We start from the raw sequence: 24,223 nt of genomic DNA on the forward strand, positions 1-24,223 counted from the left end.
TAAATTTCATTTCTATATTTCAGAAAACCTACTTGAATACACTTTGAAACAAGAGTACAACAAAATAGAATATACTTCAAATGTTGAATATACAAACTATTATAGTTCAAATCTGAACACTGGTACTTTCCCTCTTAAACTTCAACTAAAAAAAAAAAAAAAAAAGGAAGGAAGGAAGGAAGGAAAAAAAACAAACAAAAACACCAGGTATTAGAGCTACCTGACAAAAATTCATGCTGAGCCTGAACTTCCAAGTGACAGTAGAACTGAAACTGCTATGTCTGCACAGATGGCAGGGTTAAGTGAGTGACACAGGCAGGTTACAGCCAAAGGCCAGAGCCAACTGTTAATTTGTCCACAATTAAGAAACTGACAGACTTAAACTACCATATAAAATGTTACATGTAAATTCTATAACAATACTGTGCTAGGTACAAGATTTTTAAAATTTTTCTTTTAATAAAAAAGCTTTACACAAACAAGCCATTAGCTTATTTCAATAAAGAAAACTGAAAATTAGTCTAAGGCCTTTGTTTTAAATCCGCTTAAGCTATATGATATAAAAAAAAATCGCACTAGATCTTTTTTGCTATCCTCTTTCTGAAAAGCTTTTGGATCCATTTTCAATTCACATTCTAAAATACCTATATTAGCAGTCTTCACATAGCACCAGTTAAGTGAGTTCTGTGTGAACACAGTAATAATTGCTGGTATGCATATAAAATGCATCAAAAATTGCTATATGTAACAATGAGATCACCCATCCCAGCCCCTCCCCACTGAAAACTATATGACCTCTTACAGAATGTTAGTGTTCCAAGTCTTAGTGTAACTTGATATTGTAGTGAGTTGCTTGGTCCCTTTCAGTCCTTTTCCTTATTGACGGGTTCAGCTGTTTCGTCCTGTAAGAGGCAGTTTTCTGTCAGCATCTCCGTATGTAGTTCATTTCCCACTGAAACATGGGATAGGTAATTTATTTCCAGTAAGTCTGATTGTTTCCTTGTATGCATTAAAAATGTTTTAAAGTCTTCTTTTGACTTCTTGATGACCTCCCTTGCAAATATTTATGTTAGTACTCTCACTAACAGTCACATCCACGGTAGAGCTGCTGTTCATTTCTCACATGTCACTAGTCCTTCCGTTTTCATAGTTACAGGAAGGGCAATAGCTGAAGGCGCACTGACAACCACTACGTGGGTCACTGTCTTATTTCCATCTGCTGGTTTTTCTTCTTGTACCAGCTGCAAAGTTTTCACGTCATGTTCCTGCTTTTTTGCCACGGCTTCCGACTTTACCTCTGGCCCTTTTATGACCGCACTGATAACTCGCGGAGGAGTCTGGCCAGATGCCTGCTGGGTAGGCACTGAGAGTCTCATGACAGGTGTACCGTGGGCTATTGAAACGGGGGTAAGTGCTCTCACGGCCAGCGGGGTGCCAACAATGTTAATGCTTCCTGATCCAGTCAGATTTGACTTTGTCTGCAGTTGACACTGTGCAAGTTGTGTAGCTGGGATGGTGATAATTTTGGCAGGCTGCATGGTGATTTTGTCTCCATTTTCAGAAGAGGCTGGCATCACAGTAGGGATTGTCTGAATAACTACCTTTGGAGAGGTTGCTGTTGTTGGACTAGTGCTGGTTATTAATGGTGCACCTGCATTAACTGACTGAACTGCCACGGTCGAGATTTTCTGACCCAATGATGTCATTACAACAGGTACTTGCATTGCCACACGAACTGTCCTGGTAGATTCAAAACAGTTGATTTAATGTTAAATTAGACAATAGGTTTCTTGAGCAAAAAGATGAATGCAAACCCATAATGTACAAAACTAATGCTCCCAAATTTTACAGGTGTACTGACAATTTAGAATATGAAATATCATGAAACAGATTTTAAAAACAAATGCTCACATTGTTCCATCTATAAAACCATAAAAAAACCAATTCAGGTTAGTTGAGACCTTTACTGTTAACAATAACAATAAAATACATTTAAAAGACCAAGTACCTTTCAAAGTCTGGATGACAGTGGATTCTTAGGCTGCCACCATTAAAAAACGGACCTTTCATTTTTGCTAAAGAACTTTCTAATAAGTAAACACAAGTAGTGGTTTCCTTCACTGACCTTGGAGCTGCTGTTGCTGACACAGATGTGGTAGTAGTAGGAGACCTGGATGGAGTATCATGACCAGGGGAAGTGATGTTCACAACTCTAGCTACACCCTTCTCTGCCCTGGAGCAGTTCAGAGATGAGTTTTTTCCACCACGAACAGAGGCTGCTGCTTTCAGGAGACTCTCTGCAGACAGTGACACTCGTTCTAATGATTTTTCATCAGCAGCTGCTGTTAAATCTTCATTACAAGTTTCACTTTTGTCGTCATCTATGACCACTATGTTTTTGGGCATATCCTTGAACTGATATACAAGCCTCTGTCCTTCAACCTTTGCAAGAATACCCCTTTGGTAATAGTATCTGTAATGGAAACAGTACTAAATGAATCAAGTGTATTACATTTTTTGCCCCCCAAAAAGACCATGTAGAATGGATACTAACAGAAACATTCACTTATTCCTGTTAGAGATGAGAAGGAGCTCTTACTGGCTGGGGACTGTTTAAAAGGCTAAGAATTTGGATAGGAATGAAGTTGGAACCTGGTGCCACAGGTCCTTGAACCTTTAGGTTTATAAAATAGCTAAGTTCTCTTTCTTAAAGGAAGTAATTCAACCTAAATACCAAATATTTTACTGTATCTTATGGCATCAGTAAAAATTCAGCTGTGATTTATACAGGTTATAAAAAACAATCTGACGTTATGGAGAAAAATCACTTAAGCTGTGCTTAGTGGAGATAAATCTGGAATATGTGAATACTGTCATATAAACTATGTGTCCATTTACAAACACCCCTAATTAGAAGAAGCCATGTACACTGCAAAGTTTTGTGGGTTTCTCAAACTCACAAAATTAAGAAATTTCATATTAAGATAAATCCGTTATAACAAATTCATAGGAACTAAAAAGCTGTATTAGAAACTATTTCATTTGGGGGGCGCCTGGGTAGCGCAGTCGTTAAAGCGTCTGCCTTCGGCTCAGGGCGTGATCCCGGCGTTCCGGGATCGAGTCCCACATCTGGCTCCTCCGCTGGGAGCCTGCTTCTTCCTCTCCCACTCCCCCTGCTTGTGTTCCCTCTCTCGCTGGCTGTCTCTATCTCTGTCAAATAAATAAAATCTTTAAAAAATAAATAAATAATAAAAAATAAATTAAAAAAAGAAATTATTTAGAAACTATTTCATTTGGGTTTAATTTCCTTAAAGGTCTTCAACTTCTATTAAGGAAGTGCAAAATCACATTTTTCTGCAAAAATGGTTGTCCAGTTTTTAGATATCTAGACCAAAATCTTTCTTTCCATCTACCTCCAAACCTAAGAAACTCCTCTAGAATATCCCCCCAAATTAAAAGTTACAAAAAGGGGTTTTTAGAGCTTGTCTGTGAACAACTAATAGACAATACAGAGGTATGTAGGTTTTATTTGAAAATTCATTCTCTTCTGTTCCTACCTCAGAGCTCGTCCCATAGTTTCATAGTTCATATCTGGCTTGTTCTTATGCTTTCCCCAAAGTTTAGAGACAGCCTTTGAATCCACAAGTTTAAATATGCCTTTTTCTCTCTGAGTCCACTTAATATACCGAGGACAGGTATTTTTATCTTGAAGTAGATCTAAAAGAAACTCCCACAAATAGGTTGTGTTTCCTTTGAAAAAATAAGACATTGGTTAAAAATTCATTAATATAATTAAATACATAATTAAAAGCAAATATTTAGGGGCATTTTAGTGGCTCAGTCGGTTAAGCATCCAACTCTTGTTTTCTGCTCAGGTCATGATCTCACCGTCATTAGATCAAGCACCACATCGAGCTCCGTGCTGGGTGTGGAGCCTGCTTAAGATTTTCTCTCTCCCCCTCTCCCTCTCCACCCCGGCCTCTACTCACACCCTAGATCAAAAAAAAAAAGCAAATATTTAATTATGCTGGACAAAAATTCATGAACTACTGGTAAAACAAATGTCCTAAGAGTCTGTCATTAAGTAACTATGAGAATCATTTATATATAGTGTCACATTATGTTGCCTAGTAAATTATATATACACTATATTTCATTATAACATAATCCTAAATATACCTGTTTGCTGGTTTTCAAAAATAATATCCTATTTATGTTTACAGTTATGATACTAATATAATGGAGGTCCTGAATTTTATACTATTATACATCAACCTATCCTAAATTTTGAGTTCAGTAAAGGCAAGGCAAAGGCATAATGCATAGCACAAAGTGAACCTGAATTAAACAGAATCCAATTTACTGATTTACACAGATCTAAACCATAAATAACATAAATCTGCACCAGGATGTTTATTATATGATAAGCCCCAATTCTATGATCAAAATGCATCAAAAGGCACTTATTTGTTGAGAAGGCAAGCAATACACGATGAAATCTGAAAAACTTTTTTAAGATTTTATTTTTTTATGTAATCTCCACACTCAACAGAGGGCTGGAACCCACAACCCTGAGATCAAGAGTTGCATGCTCCACCGACTGAGACAGCCAGGCAGGGACCCCGAAACATATTTTTCTTTGATATATTTTCTTTGATTCACCTTTATGCAGGAACTCTGAAGTACATGTCTCAATATTAAGTACAAAGTACCCATGACCCTTTAAACATTATCTTTCATTATCCTCTGGACTAATCAATTTGGATTTGATTATCAATGAGACCTATCTTCCTCTAAAATCAGGGTTTTTAAAAAATTGCTAATATCTTTCTACTGACCATACCCAGTGCAATGAAGACAAGCAATGTATTAGGATTTCATTATATATGAACAGTTGAGTAAATATATTTGTGCTTCAGTCTTAAAATATGAACTCCTTAAACATGGAAATTCCTTTAACTAGTCGAGTACTCATCAAATGCTAACTATATATAACATTTGATCACGTGACTAGCAAAGTTGAACGTGAGCTATTTCTGCAGAAGAACACAGTTATTCATCATACACTATGCTGCTTCAGTGTAGTAGAGGGTACAGAAAAGCATTTAGAACTTGGGTCCCTGCTTCAAGGAATTTAGAATTTAGCTGGGAAGGGAAAAGAAAAGTAAATGACAACAATATGAAAAAGGAGTAACAGGTTGTGAAATGAAATAAGATCACAAGGCAATGCATAATTATATTCCAGATGAATGACAGAAAATGGGATTTCAGGAATGAAAGTGAATTAGTAAGACAGTAAGACTTGGGAAGATGACTAAGATTTGCATAGAGGAAAAGGAGAGAATCTGGGATTCAGATAAGGAACTTAATACTGCCCAAAAGAAGAAAGCATGCCTTTTTTCCCCCTTCCCTTTGGAGAGTGGAGGATGGGCAAGTAGTGGGCAGTGGTTATGAGAACATCAGGCTTTTCAGAATGCTGTTTTTCTTTTATTCCCCTTTTAAAGCCTCTAGGGCCAGAGGTTCTTAAATTGATCAAAGAACAGAAAAGAACCCTGAGAAGGAGAAAATTAGAGTACACACATAGAGTACACACAGTACCACTGAGTCACCAGGTCATCTCTAGGCTCCTAGTCACTATCCCTTCACTATCATCAAATCTAGAGCCAAATTAGAGGCTTCATGAGACGAACTTCTGAGGGTGGGAGGCTTCCAAACTAAGCTACCACTACTCAATCTAAATGCTGATGCTCTTCCTTGGGCATTTCATTTTCATTCTGGAATTCTCTGAAAATTTTAACCCATAGTTGAGACCAGGTGCATCTCTTGACCTAAAAAGATTAACTTTCAACTTTACAATGTTCTGTGTCTCTGAAATCCCATTGCATCAACATCAATACTTCATAAAAACTCTTAACTATTAAACCATATGTAACTTTCAACTACATTAAGATGTGTACTTGGGACATTTTTGTGATCAGGAGATATAAGGCCCTATGAGTGGACATAGTAAAAGTAAGCTTATTCTGGAAAAAACTTCCGAATAACGTAAATAATGCCTTATACAAAGTAGGGATTTGAATGCATCCATGTCTGTGGAGTTAGACTCAACAACATTCCTCAGGTTGTCTTTGGATACTCACTCCACCCCAGGTCCCATCCTCAGATTAAAACTGATAGTTCTACATCTCACTTTAAGGAAAACACTAAGAAAGGGAAGCCTTCTTTATCAGATAAGGTAGTTCATTAAACCTATAGCAGACATTATCAGCATTTGGATTGCCATTCTACAGAAGAAACACGGTTTTTTTTTTAACATTTTAAAGTACTTCCTATACCCAACGTGGGGCTTAAACTTACAACCTCATGATCAAGAGTCACAGGCTGGGGGCGCCTGGGTGGCGCAGTCGTTAAGCGTCTGCCTTCGGCTCAGCGCGTGATCCCGGCATTATGGGATCGAGCCCCACATCAGGCTCCTCCGCTATGAGCCTGCTTCTTCCTCTCCCACTCCCCCTGCTTGTGTTCCCTCTCTCGCTGGCTGTTTCTATCTCTGTCAAATAAATAAATAAAATCTTAAAAAAAAAAGAGTCACAGGCTGTACCGACTGAGGCAGCCAGGTGCCCCCGACTGGATTTTTAATCTTTAATCTTCACATTCAACACGCTGCCTCAAGTTTGATAATAAAAGACTGACACTTTAATAAAAGGTTACTCTGATTGGCAAAAACAGGTCATCACAAAGTTTTTCTCCAGTGTTAAGCATCAGGTCTTTGAGTATAAGAGACCACTGATGATGGGAATTACTTAAAAAAACAGTAATAATTGTACATTTACAGTTTAGCTTTCTAATATGTGCTATTAACTTATATCAGTTAAGAAATTATATATCAGGGGTGCCTGGGTGGCTCAGTCGTTAAGCGTCTGCCTTCAGCTCAGGGTGTGATCCCGGCGTTCTGGTATCGAGCCCCACATCAGGCTCCTCCGCTATGAGCCTGCTTCTTCCTCTCCCACTCCCCCTGCTTGTGTTCCCTCTCTCGCTGGCTGTCTCTATCTCTGTCAAATGAATAAATAAAATCTTTAAAAAAAATTATATATCATAAATAAGTCTTAGTTATAAACCCACCCCTTCAATCCCAAGTGGCTCCCTATGAGGATGAGTGCTGTCAGACATACATACCTCCACTAAGAACAGTGGCCCTCAAGAAGGCTGTGCGTCAGACTGCACTTGACCTTTTCCAAACACAAATGCCTACTGCCTTTTACTCCCCCGTAGTGTATGTATGGCTATAGAATCTCTGGGGTAGAAACTGGGAAAAAGCTCCCCAGATGACGCTCATATGGCCCTGATTACGACGTACTGCCGAAGACAGTACTTCACCTGTACGTGTACTAGAAATCATTTTCTTACAAATGCAAAAATGTCAACTGGAAAAAAAAAAGTCATCTCACCTCCAAAACAGCCCTCCCCAAATTACCTTTTCCTTCTCGGGGTTTCTTCTTTATACCTAACTCAGGAGACCCATTGGAAATTGGTGATTGCTGGGTCTTTGGTTTACGGCCAACTGAAAAAAAATAAGATTGAAACCATACAATGAAAACAGGAAAATAACAGAAGCAAGATTAGCAGACTCTTTGCTAACACATTATTCATGAAAGTGGACACTAATTTGTGGATTCATATACTCAGTGTATATAAGAAGTTGTGTTTAAACGGAACATGAAAGGCACGTCTGCAATTTTAGATTCCAGCAGTTAACTGGCAGTCATTTCATGTATACAGCAAGTCAAGTACTACCCAACCTATTATTTACTCGGTCAGAGCCCCAATTTGCTAACCTCTTTCAAAAAGGCAGCAATGGAAACAAATTCTAGTACAAACTTTTTTCTTTTCTGTTCTACAGGATTGTTAGAAAAAACGTTACCTACCTATTGCAGAGGATCTGATTATCTGCGAAGCCCTTTGAGCTCAAATGAGGAAAAGTAAAAAATATTATTTTAAACACTCTACTGCTCTGAGCCAATCCAGTCACCAGAATTTAAGCATAAGTGTTCAAATTCCCCCACCTCAATGTGCAGGTACATTATAAGGATAAAAAAAATCCTTCAATTAATTATTTCATGTGTCTAGGAAGTGTGCCCTTCCCTTTGCTTCTCTTCACTTCTACCAAAAAGCTCTCTCAGACAGACTAGCATCCACAATAAACAGAAAAGCAAGAGCTATACTTATACTAAAGAAGGCATAGGCTGAAATGCATTGTTTTCATCCTCAGCACTGATAAAAGAATGCCGGCAAATGAGGGGAGGCCTCCTGAAAGGCTGGGAATAGTCAAGTATATTATAATTTGCAGATTATATATACTATTACTAATTTGGTGTCATTCATTCGGGATTTCTGATATCACTCTGGTCTTCATTAGCAAGGACTATTTAAAGCTAAATAAAGACCTAAAAATCAAAGTGTTTTAATTTATTTCAAAATACATAGCTATTATATTCTAGGATTTCATTACAGTAACTAATCAATAAGATGTGTGCTCTGGCAAAAATTAAAAGAAAAAGTTCGCTGGTCTCCTTAATAGAACAGAGATTAATTTCTCAACCTAAGTAATATTTAGAATACAAATCAATCAGTAGTAAGACTCAAACAAAAACAAAAAACCTCAACTTCCTTCATCGAAATGTTAGCCTAAAAAGGCTTAATTTATTTTCATATAAAGCAGTATTTCCCAAATCATACTTCTTAAGAAATAGTTTATTCATCACTAGGAAACAATGTTCTACAGTCAAATTCACTTTTAGAACACTGCATGATACCTTCTCTTGCAGATTCACAACATACATTAGTATATTAGAAGCTCTGGAAATCAAAAGCCTCTGCTATTCAAAAATAACCTACCTAACTTTGTGTGTCCCAAATGAACTTAAGCACAAATAAATAATGTATACATTAGATATAATTTTTATTTATTTATTTTTTAAAGATTTTATTTATTTATTCGACAGAGACAGAGACAGCCAATGAGAGAGGGAACACAAGCAGGGGGAGTGGGAGAGGAAGAAGCAGGCTCATAGCGGAAGAGCCTGATGTGGGGCTCGATCCCACAACGCCGGGATCACGCCCTGAGCCGAAGGCAGACACTTAACCACTGTGCCACCCAGGCGCCCCTAGATATAATTTTTAAATGGTCCTTCATTAAGATCATTTATTTTCAAATATATAAAATCAATATTAAATTGGCAAATTATTTCCTGGTTTATATCATACCACATAGGCAAATCAACCTATTCATCTAGAGGTCCTGGTTCCCAGCTTTTCATGGTCTTTTCCATCTTCTTTTAAATCGAAAAATTTCTTGGGGCACATGGGTGGGTCATTTGGTTAAGTGTCCAACTCTTGATTTTGGCCAGGGTCCTGATCTCAGGGTCGTAAGATGGAGCCCCACGTTGGGCATGGAGTCTGCTTGAGATTCTCTTTTTCTCCCTCTCCCTCTCCCCACCACCACCGCTCATGCGGTGCACGTGTGTGCGCGCGCGCTCCCTCTCCCTCTCCCTAAAAAATAAAATAAATCTAAAAATTTTGTTAAGTATTTTATAATAGCTCCTATCAAATACAACCAGCTAAAGGATACAGTGGGGAAGTGGGTAAACAGGGCTATTTATATGTATGCCTTTTGTTTTTAAACATTTACAGCAAGAAGTAATTCTTCCTTCTAATTCTCTCCTTCATCATACCTCTTCCAAGATACATGTAATCTATTACATGAGGGAAGGCACTCAATCTTATTCTTCACTGTGTCCCTCACAGTAATGAGCATAGACACATCAACATCACAGCAATTTGAAATAGGTCTAATAAAAATACCCTTATTTCTAACACAAGTTTTCTTATTTTTGCCTTTCATTTTTTTCCTACTCTAAAATGTAAAGAAAGAGATACAGAAGAAAATGGAATTAAATGAGTACCCATTCATAGAGAATTTCATTTCTTTCAAGTTTTACCTCTGATTCAAACAGGAAAAAGGACCCACTTGCTGCCCATCTCCTAGGGATGTTGGAGGTGTGCAGGGCCTTCGGCCTTACCGAACAGGATCAGGTGAGCATAAGTTTCAGCAGGAGTCAAACAGTAAGTGGAAACACTCTTTACCCACTGGTGAGTTTATTCCACTTAAAAGTCCTTATTGGCAATCTTGGTGTTTTAAGACAAAAGGTATAGGGAAGAAAATAGTATTGGCTTTTTATTTTAATGCCCACAAAAGTGTGGGAAGATAAGATTAAAAATAGAGGAAATAAAAAAATGTTTTCTAAAAAAATAACCAAGTACCTAAAAGGATCAGAAAGCAGATAAACAAGCAGTGACTCTCGGATCTTCCTTCCACTTGTCCAGCATTTGTTTTAATTCCATTTTCGGGCAACTTTCTTTAGAGCTCAAATACTAACTTCTTTAAACAGTATGAACATGTTAACACAAAATTAAAATCTCAATTTGTTGATTCTTTGAGAATACCTAGGTAAAGGTAACATCAATCATAAATCTACAGCCTATATTTCCTATGTCCCTTGATGGGGAAAAAAAATACCAGAAAAATCTTCACCCACTTTTCCAGAAATGTATAAATATACTCTACCTTTTTTCTTTTTCATTGGTTCATGGCTATCTGGTGATGTAGGAATAGGAGAGGTATCCATTGGTTCCGATTCTTCAGTTGACACCTCCACTACGGTTTCTGTAATGACATCTGGCCTCATAGCAGCATGGATAAATTCTGGAGTTGATACACAAGGAGGGACAAACACTTCCACTATAAAAAAAAGTCGAAAAATTAAAATTTCCCACCCCCATGAATACTTCTTCATGCGGACAGTTCAATATTTAGTAGAGGTGAGGTTTACTAACAATTCATCAATGCAGGATAACAGCCTAAAGTTAATTTGCTGAATATGCAATACAATCTGAAGTATGTAAGGAAATAAATGCAAAGAAAATCAGCATGAAAGAAATGTTAATCCTGTAGGTAAGGTGGGGACCATGAGGAATCCCCCCTTCACATTTTTACATACTTTCAAGCTCAATGTAGAAGACTCTGAATTATTTTGACAATTGGGAAAACATATGAAAGTAAGATAATAGAATAATAGTGGTGAGTTCTTTAATAATTACTTTCCTTCCTGGTACCCATCATTATTCTCTAACTAGGTAATACATGCACATGGTATAAAATTTAAAACATTTAATAAATGTTTCTTCAGTGAAAAGAAAGCACTTACAGATCATTTCAAAATATGAAAATGAAAACCTGCTCATTACAGCCCAAAGAATATCATCTTTCAATATTTAAAATTTTATTTAATTGAACAGTCCTGATGTTTTGGGTCACTAAAACAGTACATAGAAACTGCCATTTGATATCCTATTACACACAATAATGTTGCTCCAGCTTCCTTCCAATGTGCGTGAATAATCCAAATATGACATTTCTATTTCAATTAAGAGACAGCTAATAATACTATCGTGGATTAATACATTGACCAATATGCCCTAATTTTCTTCTCATATCCCTGAATAATATGTAGGATTCCTATTCTAATTAAAAAGTACAGTTGCTCTTGGTATTTATAAATCCCTATAAGAAGGCCCAATATTATTGTATTAAGTCACATTAACACTTGGCCATTAAAATTAGAGGACAAAATGACTCTCAAAGGCAGTCTTAAAGAAAATCAAAAAAAAGGGACCAAAAGAAAAGAAAACTCCCAGCCTGAGGGAGTATGAGGAAATAGCAGAAACTATCCCCTCTCTCCACAGTGGAAGGTTCCCTGGAGCTACCGCCTATTTATCACTAAATAAAGGATAGAAAGTAGTCCTGGGAGGCAAATCCCCCACCCCCATCTGCCATTCCCTTAAGGACTACAAAGGCATACAATTTACCCAGAGTTAAGGAAATAAGACGTAACGATATAAATAGCAATTTAACAAATATTTATCTGTCTATAGTGGGCATTTTCTGTATCATTTATCATAAAAAACTATTTAAAACTAGAGAACTTTCACAAATAAAGTATTGCTGTCACAGGTATTCATGCATAATAAACTCTGAGAACAATAATAATCCCCATGTATTTAAGAAGAAACTCATTTTTAGAGATGTGAAGTGATGTGACATGTTTAATATAAAAAAAGGACAATTCAGGGGCACCTGGGTGGCTCAGTCGTTAAGCATCTGCCTTTGGCCCAGGACGTGACCCCAGGGTCCTGGGATTGAGCCCCGCATCGGGCTCCCTGCTCTGCTGGGAGCCTGCTTCTTCCTCTCCCACTCCCCCTGCTTGTGTTCCTTCTCTCGCTGGCTGCCTATCTGTCAAATAAATAAATAAAAATCTTTAAAAAAGAAAAAACCCCTGCTTGTGTTCCTTCTCTCGCTGGCTGCCTATCTGTCAAATAAATAAATAAAAATCTTTAAAAAAGAAAAAAAAAAGGACAATTCACATACCAGGACTTCTTGACTCCCTTAAGCAGGTAGGAGATTCCATATGAAGCAGGGCTTCAGCAGCTTCAATTGTCTTATCTGTACAGTGTGCATTACTGCTGTGAACGGATGCTTCCACTGGGGGAAAATAAGTTCTACTCAATTAAAAATAATCAAGTAAAAATATAATACTAAATTAAAACATACTACTCTATGAGGAACAAATTAACTCGTGAATAACTCTTAAGTCACTAATATATATTAGTCCATATAAATTATTTACAGAATTTAAAAAACAATCTATATCTACACTTTGCAAAACGAATGCTGATTATAAAGTAACTACTGAGAATGATTAGAAATTACTGAGAAATTTCTGAATCTTATCCAAAGGAAAACAAAAACCCTTGAAATTTGAGCCCTGTATCAATTTTAGAGCAAAACTGACTTGGAGGTTGGGGGGGGTTGTAGATAAACAATCCTAGGAGGTCAATTATGTATCTTGATATACAGCTACTAAAATCAAGGGCAATACCTTGCAGAATCAGTCAGAAACATGTATTTCCAAGTTCGTTTAATCAGTAAGTTTGATTTTTACTGACCCTCCTGGGTGAGTGCACTAGCATGGCACCACACACTTGCATTCTTCCCAATAACCTCCTCAAGATTTCCCTGAACTTTTCTGTGTTTTACCCAATAACTTTGTTTTTAAAGCTTCTATGTTTGTTTTCCCATGAAGTCTTTTCTGATTCTGCCACCTTCTGTAACTCTCTCTTAGCACTTACTTTATGCTTTGCTGATTGAATTACTTGTGAAACAGTAAAGTATACAGCAGTCGTTTGGCTTTTCAAGTCCAACAGCTTGGGTCCTAGTCTCTGCTACTTGCATGTTACTCTAGACCAGCGATTTAATTCCTTGTAAGGAAACGGAATTCCTCTTTCACAAAACAGGTGCGTTACTTACCTCATATATAGTTGGGAGAATTAAGTGAGGTGATACCCATAAAAAACATGTACAATGCCTGGCATGTAGATAAGAATTCAATTAAGTAGTGATGATTTCTTATCACTCCTATAAGATAAGTTCCTTGAGGTCAGGGGGGGCTATCTTAATTCATCTTTATATCTGCTATAATTCCCAACATAGGTTTTTAATACACTAGACATGCAAGCATTTCTTTGATATATTAAAGCTGAGAACAACCCACAGACCTTACAGGGAAATTGGCCATTCAAGCACAAACTTATATCAATGATATATTAATTTCACATCCTGACTTAAAAATATTGAACATTCTACTTTGTTCTGAAAATGAACATGTAACAGTTTCTAATTTGATAGATTTTTCTCAAGATGTCCTCTAAAAAAATAAAAAGGAAGTATTTGTATAAATTCCATAAACTATATTAGAGATTCACAAGTTCTACACACTAAAGATACGAATCTTTTAAAACTGTTTCCAGGAAACTTTTAATTGAAAAAAAAATTCACTTAATCTCAAAATTCACCAAATGCTAAAGCCTTAGCTTTAAACAGCAGTCATTTGGAGAGCATTTATTTAAAAAAAAAAAACAAACAAACAAACAAATCCAGCGACTGTTTTACCACCTGTTGCACATCATCCACACTCTCAACCAAGGTACTGGGTCTCTCCAGTTGCTCTTTCCATTTATGGAAATCTGCTCAAAGCTAAACAGTTCCAGAGAGGCAGCCAACCCTCTAAGTAAATCTATCTTTAGGTGACCCTACTTACTCTTATCTGCAGCTTCACTGAGGCAAAGGATTCCATCAGTCCTCCTAGCTCAACTTTAAGAAACTTAGTAAGTATAAAATATATTACCATTCTCAAGTAATTTTTTCCAAGTGCCTCCGCACAATACTCACATATACTAAAGAACCTTGGAAAGCAAATCCTCAGGTTTTTACACTTTATTCGGAATCTCATTCTCTTTAAAGTCTGCTTGTGTTGCAATTTAGGTGTTGTCTTAGGTGCTATTAATAAACTACCCTGGGTAAACTAATTCCTTATGTAATTGTATTAAGACACGCCCTAAAAACCTTACCATATAAAAATCAGAGCTTCAAAGACTTGATAATAGAGCAAAAGAATTTTACCCAATTTTTTTAATGTTCTGTTATAAACAAAATGAAACGTGCCTAACAATTACAAATAATGCTGCCCTGAATTTTTATGTAGTTTGAGGCACATTTTTAAAACCACGATTTCATGTTAGTTATGTCAGTGGAAATTATTTCTTAAAAGTGTATTTTCTAGCTCATATTTCTGACCTCAAACTCCCCTTTCTCCCACATTCAACATGTTATTTCCCAGGACTGTTTTACATTTACAGAGTAAAACAAAGCACAAACTTAAGAATAACATTTATTAATTCATATTTTAAATTTAGTATGAGAATATCAGAAATGCACACGTTTTCTGTGAATGATCAATCAGGAGATCCAATGCTCTATGTACAATCAACATTTGGCTGTTGAGCATTTACCATATGTCAGGTCCTGTGTTAGAAATCTGAGAGACAAATGTGGCTAGATCTCGTCTTGTGAAGCTTATACTAATAGTTCAGACACATAAATGGTGGTATCAAAAATACAAATGGAAGTAAAATATTTCAAAACTAAAGAAAAGTAAAAGTAATTTAGAGTTATTCTGTAAACTAACAGCTTGTTAAGTGGAGCACTGATTTCTCTTTTTTGTTTTTTGATGCTTACTAATTTTACTTTTCGTCAATTTTATTAACTAAAATAACCCCAAACACTTGCAAGCAAACACCTAAGAGCTCACATTTAGATCAATTTACAATAGCGTACCTATCAGTTTCTAAGAATACCATTTTGAAAACGAAAGCACTCTTTTTTCTTTTGTTGATATAAGTAGTTTTTGATAAAAGAAATTTAAGAAATATTTCTTATTCAAGTTTCTGTAATTTTTGAAAACTTTTCAATTCATTTGGTTCAGCTCAGTAATTCAAATACAATTTAAATTACAATTATGCACAATTCTTAAGGATAAACATGACTTTAATAGTGTTGTACAATCAAAGTAAGCAAATAAGCAAACTACAAACAAGGGCTGAAAACTCCTTATCTCTTACTTAAAACTTGATTTACTGGTATCTTTCTAGACATATGTATGAAATTAATGAGACCAAAAGAAAATAAAAAGGCAACTCATTTTAAAAATAGAAACAACGAAGCCAAAAGTAATCTCACAGGTATCATTTTTTCTACTTAAGACTAATATTTGGTGTTGCTGGTCAATCCCTCTTGAAGAAATAAACGTATCAAACAAATTTTAAAACAATTTTAATCGTAATGCCAAAAATCAAATTTGTTTATGCCCTCCTTTACTATTGGTAAGAGTCGTCTTGTTCCATTTCCAGCTTTCTAATCAACTGGTGTTTGTATGGTAGACTATTCCAGACTCACTCAACAGCTGTTACAAAATACCAAACTTGGTAATTAAGTCTGACAAGAGACATACCTCTCAGCTTTGCAGAAGAGAATGCTGGCAATGGATCTAGCTCATAACAAAGTTCTTAAAGTCAAAAATAAAAACTAATAGCAATTTAATTTGAGAGCAATGGAAAAAATTAGAAAACACTTCCTTAAATGATACTGGTATGCCCCTACAAACAAGGCCATAAACTAATAATACAAGGTCATCACTCGACCAGGCACCAGACTTACCACAGCTTATCTTCTAATGCCCCAGGGCGTAACAGGTTAAGTGAAAAATACAAATGAATGCAATAAAAGGGGGAAAAGGTAAAAATCTGGGACACTCCCATCTTTTCTTGTTCCTCTTTTGACTTTCTAATCAATACGGTTACAATTTAAAAGTTTAGAAGAGAAAAAGAACTAAAATTTTCTAAAAATAGAACTGCCTGATGAAAATATAACGAGTCACATTATAATTTTTAAATTTCCAACAGCCAGATTTTAAAAAGCAGAAACTGAAATTAATGCCTTTCATTTAACCCAGTATGTTAAAAATATTATTTCAACACATAATCAATATAAAAGTTTTCCAGTTTTTATGTTTAAAATAATTAAAATTTAAAAAAATTAAAAATTCAGTCTCTCAGCCACTCGACAGTCACATATGGCTAATGCCTATGGTACTGAAAAGTGCAGACTAAATAAAACTGTAATACAACTACTCTCAAATTTTTTGGCCAAAGGAAACTTTCATACTCAAATTTTTGAGGACCACAAAGAGATTTTGTTTATATAAGTCCTATATTTAGATTTTATTCTGTTTGAAATTAAAATTAAGAAGACATTAAAATATTTATGAATTCATTAAACCCAATACTTCTAAGCAGTATTTTAATGAAAAATAGCTTTTCTATAACAAAAAAAAATTAGTGGGTAGCTTTGTTGTACATTTTGGTAAATCTTCTTAATACATGGTAGAGGGGCGCCTGGGTGGCTCAGCCCTTGGGTGTCTGCCTTCGGCTCGTCATGATCCCAGGGTCCTGGAATCGAGCCCCGCATAGGGCTCCCTGCTGCTTGGCAGGAAGCCTGCTTCTCCCTCTCCCACTCCCCTTGCTTGTGTTCCCTCTCTCTCTGGCTGCCTGTCTCTCTGTCAAATAAATAAATAAAAATCTTTAAAAAAAAAAAAAATACATGGTAGAAAGCAGCTGAATTCATATTTGCTTCTTCATTAAATTTCTTGTAGTATCAAGTCATATAGCCTCTAGAAAACTCTGAACACTTGTGAAAGTGAAAAGGCAAATAATGTCTTAGAATTATTATGAAAACAATTCTGACTTCACAGACTCCCTGAAAAGAGTCTAGGGACTCCACAGATCCTCAGATCAGAGATTTTAGTTTTTAAGGATTGCAACTGTAATTTATTACCAAACATAATAATAACACCCAAATTCTACCGTTTCTGTAAGTTTTAGCTTCTAAACAGTGTCTAGATGAAAAATCATATGACTCCATTTTCCAAAAGTACAATAGTATTTTGTCCACTTACACATAAAGGATTTTTTAACAAGTTTTTCATAAATACTTCTTTGCATCTCTTTGAACATTTAAGCTATAGATAACACAAGGAATTTAAATAATTACCAAGAACATGCTCCTGCCAGCCCTACTCCACCAACCCGCATGTGTTTCTAAAGCAAATTGTTCTACGTTGAATTACCCTGATTGAGTATTTAAATACTGTTACTAAAATACTGAATTTTAGTACTAATGCTGCAATGAATTCTGAAGAGTAATTTCTTAAACCCATTTTCAAATAAAATTTTTTTTAAATGGGGGCTGGGTGGCATAGTCAGTTAAGCCTTCGACTCTTCGGGCTCAGGTCGTGATCTCAGGATGGTGAGATCGGCCCCACGTTGGGCTCCACTAGGCTCCAAGCTCAGCACAGAGTCTGCTTAAGTTTCTTTCCCTCTCCCTCTGCCCCTCCCCACTGTGTTCACTCTCTCACGTGCGCTCTTGCTCTCTAAAATAAATAAATCTTTAAAAATAAAAAATGAATGCCATTCTTCCAATTTTTTTTCAACACATGCTTCATTTTTTCACATCCTAAATTGCTTTCAAACTGATCTTTTCAAGACTGATAACCAGATATTTCAATCTGCAGTAAATTGGAAATAAGATTTTCAAGTTCAAATTTTCACAATGAACTTTGACAAACCAGATAGATTTGTCTTATCAGTGAAAACACCTAAGCTAAATTTCCAGAAAACTCCCTCCCTCCCATTTAATAATGGCATTAAAGATTAAGAACAAAAGTTCTGGTGACCGTATGTCTCAACCCAAATTCTCCAATTTCTTAATTCTCAGTTTCTCAAAAAAAAAAGAAGAAACAAGTCAAGGAAAGTATACTTGAGAACAAGAAGGCAGAATATCTTTTTTTAAAGATTTTATTGACTGATTGATTAATTTGAGAGAAAGAGAGCACAAGCAGGTAGAGCAGATGCAGAGAGAGAGGAAGAAGCAGGCTCTCCACTGAGCAGAGCGTGCCCAATGCAAGGCTCGATCCCAAGACCCTGGAATCATGACCTGAGCTGAAGGCAGAGGCCTAACTGACTGAGCCACCCAGGTGCCCCAGAAGGCAGAATATTTTAAATTGAGTATCTTCCAGAAAATCTAGATCACACTTACATAATACTTTCACATAATTAAGAAAGTAACATTCATTGTTCCTATAGACTAGACATTTGTTTTTCCTATGATTTGTCATACATATGTAAAACTAGCTATATATATCTTCATATATACATATATGAAGATGATCCTAAACTATATCATAGTCTCATTCAACATACATACCTGGCCTCAAATTCCAATTTGGCACAAACACTGGCTAGCAGAAATTAACCTCCCAATTATGTAATAACCTTACAGACATTCATTTACACAGTGCTATGTGTAAAAAAAAAAATCCAGGAAGAAAAAAAAGCCTTCACTTTCAATTAAATATTTGAACTACTTATAATCATAGAGTTATTGGAGATCGCCTAGTCAATCTTGTCTTCTTATACAAATGAAACCTTAAAAAAGTTAAGTCACTAGCACAGAGCTAGTTTAGAGAGATGCAGATCTTCATCTCCTGACTTCAGGGTCAAGGCTCTTTCTCATACATCATGTTACAAGTGAAAGTTTTACAACATATGTCAAGTCTTCACCACAAAAATATTTTGTGTGTTGAAATAAGTGATTCTTAATAAACAAGCTTATTTATTTCATTCTTAACTCAGACTCCTCTGACAGCAAAAATGCTGATAACTAAAGCTGAAGTTGGTAACTAAAGTTGATAGTTAAGCCTCAAAAGGAGGAAAATAAAAGCAAAAATATATTCCCTAGTACCTTAACATATAACAATATAGTAGTGGTAATATTAGGTATTTAATAATTGCTTAGAAACAACAGTTATGCTAACAATATTCAACTTAAAGCTTATCTCCTCTATAAGTTTTCATTAATATCAGTCATTATACACTAGTCAACAACCCATTATAGCAATCACTGTAGTTACATTAACATTTATGTATTAAGTAGATCTACATCTGTCTCAATTAGACTGTAAAATCTTTGCGAGGAAGAATTATGTCTAACACATAATTCCCTCAAGGGAATAAAAAGGTATCATTCTATTTTACAAATACAAACTTCACAAACATTACTCTCCCAACATCACTGGAAATTGGCAGCATTCTAAATTTTTATTGATTTAGATCCATGATTCCTCATCTTGTGGGCCACCTTTCCTCCCCAACATTTCACTCACTGAATAATCCTTGGGTAAATCAGCAAACCTGTCTCAAGTTTCCTTCTAAAATAGGGCTTGTGAAAGAGCTTCAAATTACATGAAAGTGATTGAGGAAATAATCTGAAAACAATTATATGTAAAACATTTTCTACAGAATATTATAATCATAAAGGAAACTTCAATTGTTAAGATTTGTAAATATTAAAGAAATGCACTAGGACCAAAAAACAACATTTAACTTAAAAAAAAAAAGACTTATCAAAGGGCGATAAAACTTATATTTTCAAACTGTATACTGTCTACAGGTTTCCATTTCAAGCTAAGTATCTACAGGTCACATTCAGCTTCACTAATTCCAAAAGCTTATCAAAGAAATACCTCCCACTGGCAAAATTTAGCCCTCTAAACTTTACAATATTTTTCAAAATTCTGATTGCAGGAGCTACGCTAAGTTTCTCTTGCTATGTTCACAATCACTGGAAAGATCTCTTGAAATGTTCAACACTCACAAAAATATCGCTGACCCACACAATTACAGGTATTGTTAGTATCAACAATATATGGTCAAAAATTCGTTCCTTGATTCATATTACACTGTTAATAGGCTGAACATACACAAAAGGAACCAAGTTCTTATTTACTAATACTTAAGTTCTTGCTCTTGTCAGAAAACAACTGTCAAACATGTTTCAATCACCACGCAGTAATCTGTGATTTTTCTTTGGGACTTCTGAAACGTGTAATATTACATTTTATAGAAAAAAAGCTGGTCACTCATGTATTATACAATACATAGTTATATCATTCAAGGCTTTATTTGAACTAAAAGTCCTTCTGTTAAATTCAGCGATACGCATTTATGTTCATGATTTTCCCCAAACTGAATCAGAGTTCCACCAACCAAACTACTAATTTCACGCTCCCAGAGGGTAAGATCTTTTACAGCATTAGTCTTCGGTGAATATTTCCCATCTTCCAATTCCCACAGTTGGCGATATGAAATAGAACCCGGGGAAAAGGAACATGTATGCTTATTATTGCTATAAGTAAATAATATTCTAGCACTGCTACATCGATTGAGGGCCCTCACTGCGCTGTCTGCTATTAAGTAAAGCTGCTTTTTCTATGTAACTTAAGTCCGTGCCCTTCCGCTGCAGCAGTGGCGCTGCACATCCCCCACCCCCGCGGCCACTTCCGTGTTTACACTCCTCTTCCCTCCAATTCCATGCGTACATTGTCAGCTTCACTCCCGCCCAATCTTCATTGGCCCAGCGCGGGCCCAGAGTCCCGCCCCCAGAAATCAACGTTCTTATTTGGAACATCTCAGAGAGCAGATTGGAACCAGGGGCCTGTCAATCCCGACCGTTCTGTCCTCTCCGAGGCGCTTCCGCTATGGTGGGAGGTTTGGGGGGGAGGGGAAAAGGGGGCAATTCCGTGCTGAGACTTCCCTAGGGCCAAGACTCCCTCTCGCCCGCCCCTCTCCTTCACATTCACCCACTGTTTACAAAAATAAACGTTCTTCTCTGATGCCCCAACGCTCCAGGTCAGGGGTACCAAATATATCCCGTGTCCTTCCCATTCTTCCCTTTAAAAAAACAACCCACGAGGTAAGGGGCATAAACCTACTTCTTCACAGCCACCCATTAAATGAGGAAAGGGAGGCGGGCCCCTGAGAGAAACATCCTCCCGGGCTATTCCACAGTATTCAGTGACCCTTTCCAGAACCGTTACTCCTGAGACTGCACAAGGTGGGGACGTGAAGAGGAGGGGCAGAGCAATTTTTTTGGCGGGTATCGGTCTACCGGACATGGCCCGGGGCTGCCTCGTCCACGCGGAAGTCGTGGATTTGTGGACCAAGTCTGAAAGGAGAACGGAGCGGGGGTGGCGAGCGTTCACCGGAGAAGCCCGCCGCCCCCGACCGTGGGCAGCAGCGGCCTCTCCGGCCAGACAGCGTGGCAGGCGCAGCCGAGAGACAACAGCCTCACTCACTTCCTGGTTCCTCAGCAACTGGGGTGAAGCGCACAACTCGTCCGCCCCCGAGTCCCCAACTTAACTGCGGCTCGGTTCTCCAGCACCGGCTGCCAGCGCTCCGCCCGGCAGCTGCCGCCGCTGCTCGCCGAACACACCCTGAAGCGACAGCGCCAGATTCGAGGCAGGTTACTCTCCAAGGTGATCACTTCCTGATTCGTCGCCTCCATTACTTCATTCACTACCCCCCTTTCCCCCGGCCGACCCAGTGACTGAGGTGGACACTGAACCCCCTGCACTGACCACCACAGGGGAGTCACCCCGCCTTCTGTGCACCCCCTCTTCTGCTGCACCGATGCACAGGAGAAAAGTTCCCCTGTCCTTACCAGCCCGGATGAGCAGATCCAGCTGGTTCGTGGGTCCCTCATGCAGAGACGTCGCCATGTTTATCCCGGGGCTGGAGCTGCTGCTTCACATTGACTTACACCGTGAGCAGCGGCGGCAGGGGAGGAGGCGGAACCCGCAGCCGGAGATACACGCCGTGCGACCGACACACACTCACGCACTCGCACACACTCAGACGCCCGGATCCTTGCGCGTCCTCCGACAGGAAGCCGAGGCCGGCCCGCCTCCCGCCGCGGGGCTGAGAAACCCCACCACCTAACGGCAGGGGCGGCGGCGGCGGCGGCGGCGGCCGCCTCGGCTGGCAACGCGATCCTTCCGCCCCGCGCCCAGACAGGAAGTCCCGGACGCCCGCCCCGGAGAGCGGCCGCGGCCCACGGCGAGAGAGACACCTGAGGCTGGAAACCGTCCCGGGAGCCGCGGCTAGGAGCAGGCCCCTCGGCAGGAAGAGGCACATTTCACGCTCTGCGGAAGAAAAGTCTGCAATTGTCCCCACTTTGGAAAAGAGCCATTAATCAAATTTTCTTCCTGGAAGAGATCTAATACCTAGTCCCACAGCTGTAAATAAAGGTGGCTATTTAACTTGTTTTGGCCGTTTCAAAGCTTATGCAACATGTAACCCGTCCACTTGAAAAAGCTGCACTTTAAAACAGGAATACCAACAACAACCAAAAAGAGGCATACCTACAAAATATGCCAAAGCTTTACTTGGAAAGTAAGGAGTTTCCAACTACTTTCAGAGGCTGACTTCGTCTTTTTCCCACTACAGAACTGTTAAAGGGCACACTAAACAGGTATTTATTAGTCAACAACAGAACATGCCAACCTCTGGGAGATTAAATTATCCTTCCCCAATTTGCTAGTCATGAAATTCATGTACCTTTTCATTTCTGTTTTGTTCGTTTGGAAACAAACGTATATATTTATATCATCTCCTTTTTAAAATCTTTTTCATAGAAACTAATCTTATTAGAAATAAGTACGTGCTAAAATACAGAAGAGGGGGGTAAATTGCCATTTAGTGACTATAAATTTGACGACGCAGAAAATCAAACCACTAAAATGACTCAGATGAATCTTCATTAAAACAAAAACATGCTTCCCTGGTTGAAGAGGTTTGAAAGAAAATGTTGCCCTGAAGTTGTTTCTACACATAATTTACAGAAAACAGTGCCTTCTACAGAGTAAGTGCTCAATAAGTATTTGCTAAATAAACGCCAAAAAAGATTTGGCAGTTACAAATTTAAGGTATAATATTTATGATCTGAATGGAAAGAACTGTGCTGATAATGTAGAAGGGAAAAAAGTTTACAGTGGTAATATTAATGTAATATTTTACAAAAGTTTGCCCAGTAGGTCAGTGCAATTTCAGAATGTACATACACAGCCCATGACTTTTTTTTTCATTTCTTCGAAATACTCATTTATTCTCCTGGAGCTTTGTCCTAGCCCTACCATCATGATCCCCACCCTCCCCAAAAAGAACTTACATGCCATTTCCAAAATACAACTCCCTATACTTAAACTCAGTAAGGCTCTTTCTTGCATTAGGTAAGCTTTCACTTACTGGACAGAAGGAACTATATGACTGGTAGCTTTTTAAATATCTAGTTAATTTTAAAAAAGGGTCATCCATTGATAGGCAGCATCTTAACCTGAGACGGTTTCCAGGTGGGGCATGATACAGAACACCAAGGAGTAACTGATGGCTTTAGGCAGATCCCGAAACTGATAATAAACCTGAATTTCTACTCCTATCAATTAGTAGATTTTCGTGTATTAAAAATGGAAGAAAAGCCTATTTTTTCTGGAGGCAACAAGCTAACTTGGCTCAAAAAGGCATACTCAACATACGAGTCACTTTGCAGCGTGATGTGTAACTTTTACCTTACAATTTGCTTCTTGAGATATATCTTAAGAAGTCAATAGTATGTATTTTATTCTTTGTAAACCTTAATTATATGTATTCACCTCAACCTTATATTTTAAGTTCCAAGAGAAGAGAAGCTGTATCTATTCCTACCTAATACTTCAGTGTGTGTGTGTATGTGTGTGCGTGCGCGTGTGATAACATCTCAAATCAGAACAACTGGAAAATATTCCTATATATTTAAAGCTCTCATAAAAACACAATTCCCTGGGCT

At 37.7% G+C, this 24,223-nt stretch overlaps 1 protein-coding gene across 19 annotated transcripts in view; it reads right to left on the bottom strand.

Moving 5' to 3' along the window:
• ELF2 (E74 like ETS transcription factor 2) overlaps positions 1–24,223 on the bottom strand; it is a 101,881-nt gene continuing 77,658 nt past the window's right edge. For 6 of the 19 annotated variants that reach the window (XM_026499354.4, XM_026499355.4, XM_057310076.1 and 3 more), the window contains 7 exons: positions 12,482–12,595; positions 10,622–10,795; positions 7,923–7,961; positions 7,472–7,558; positions 3,558–3,750; positions 2,126–2,473; positions 1–1,740 (listed from right to left, as the gene is read on the bottom strand). In XM_026499354.4, coding sequence (XP_026355139.1) covers positions 1,113–1,740; positions 2,126–2,473; positions 3,558–3,750; positions 7,472–7,558; positions 7,923–7,961; positions 10,622–10,795; positions 12,482–12,595 — 1,583 coding nt within the window. In that variant the 3' untranslated portion in view covers positions 1–1,112. Of the gene's footprint in view, positions 1,741–2,125; positions 2,474–3,557; positions 3,751–7,471; positions 7,559–7,922; positions 7,962–10,621; positions 10,796–12,481; positions 12,596–14,341; positions 22,996–24,223 lie in introns of those variants that run through there. The other 13 variants (XM_026499357.4, XM_048212203.2, XM_026499360.4 and 10 more) reach the window with 12 other exon arrangements.

The sequence above is a fragment of the Ursus arctos genome, unplaced genomic scaffold (genome assembly GCF_023065955.2).
Source record: "Ursus arctos isolate Adak ecotype North America unplaced genomic scaffold, UrsArc2.0 scaffold_11, whole genome shotgun sequence".
Taxonomy (NCBI): domain Eukaryota; kingdom Metazoa; phylum Chordata; class Mammalia; order Carnivora; family Ursidae; genus Ursus; species Ursus arctos.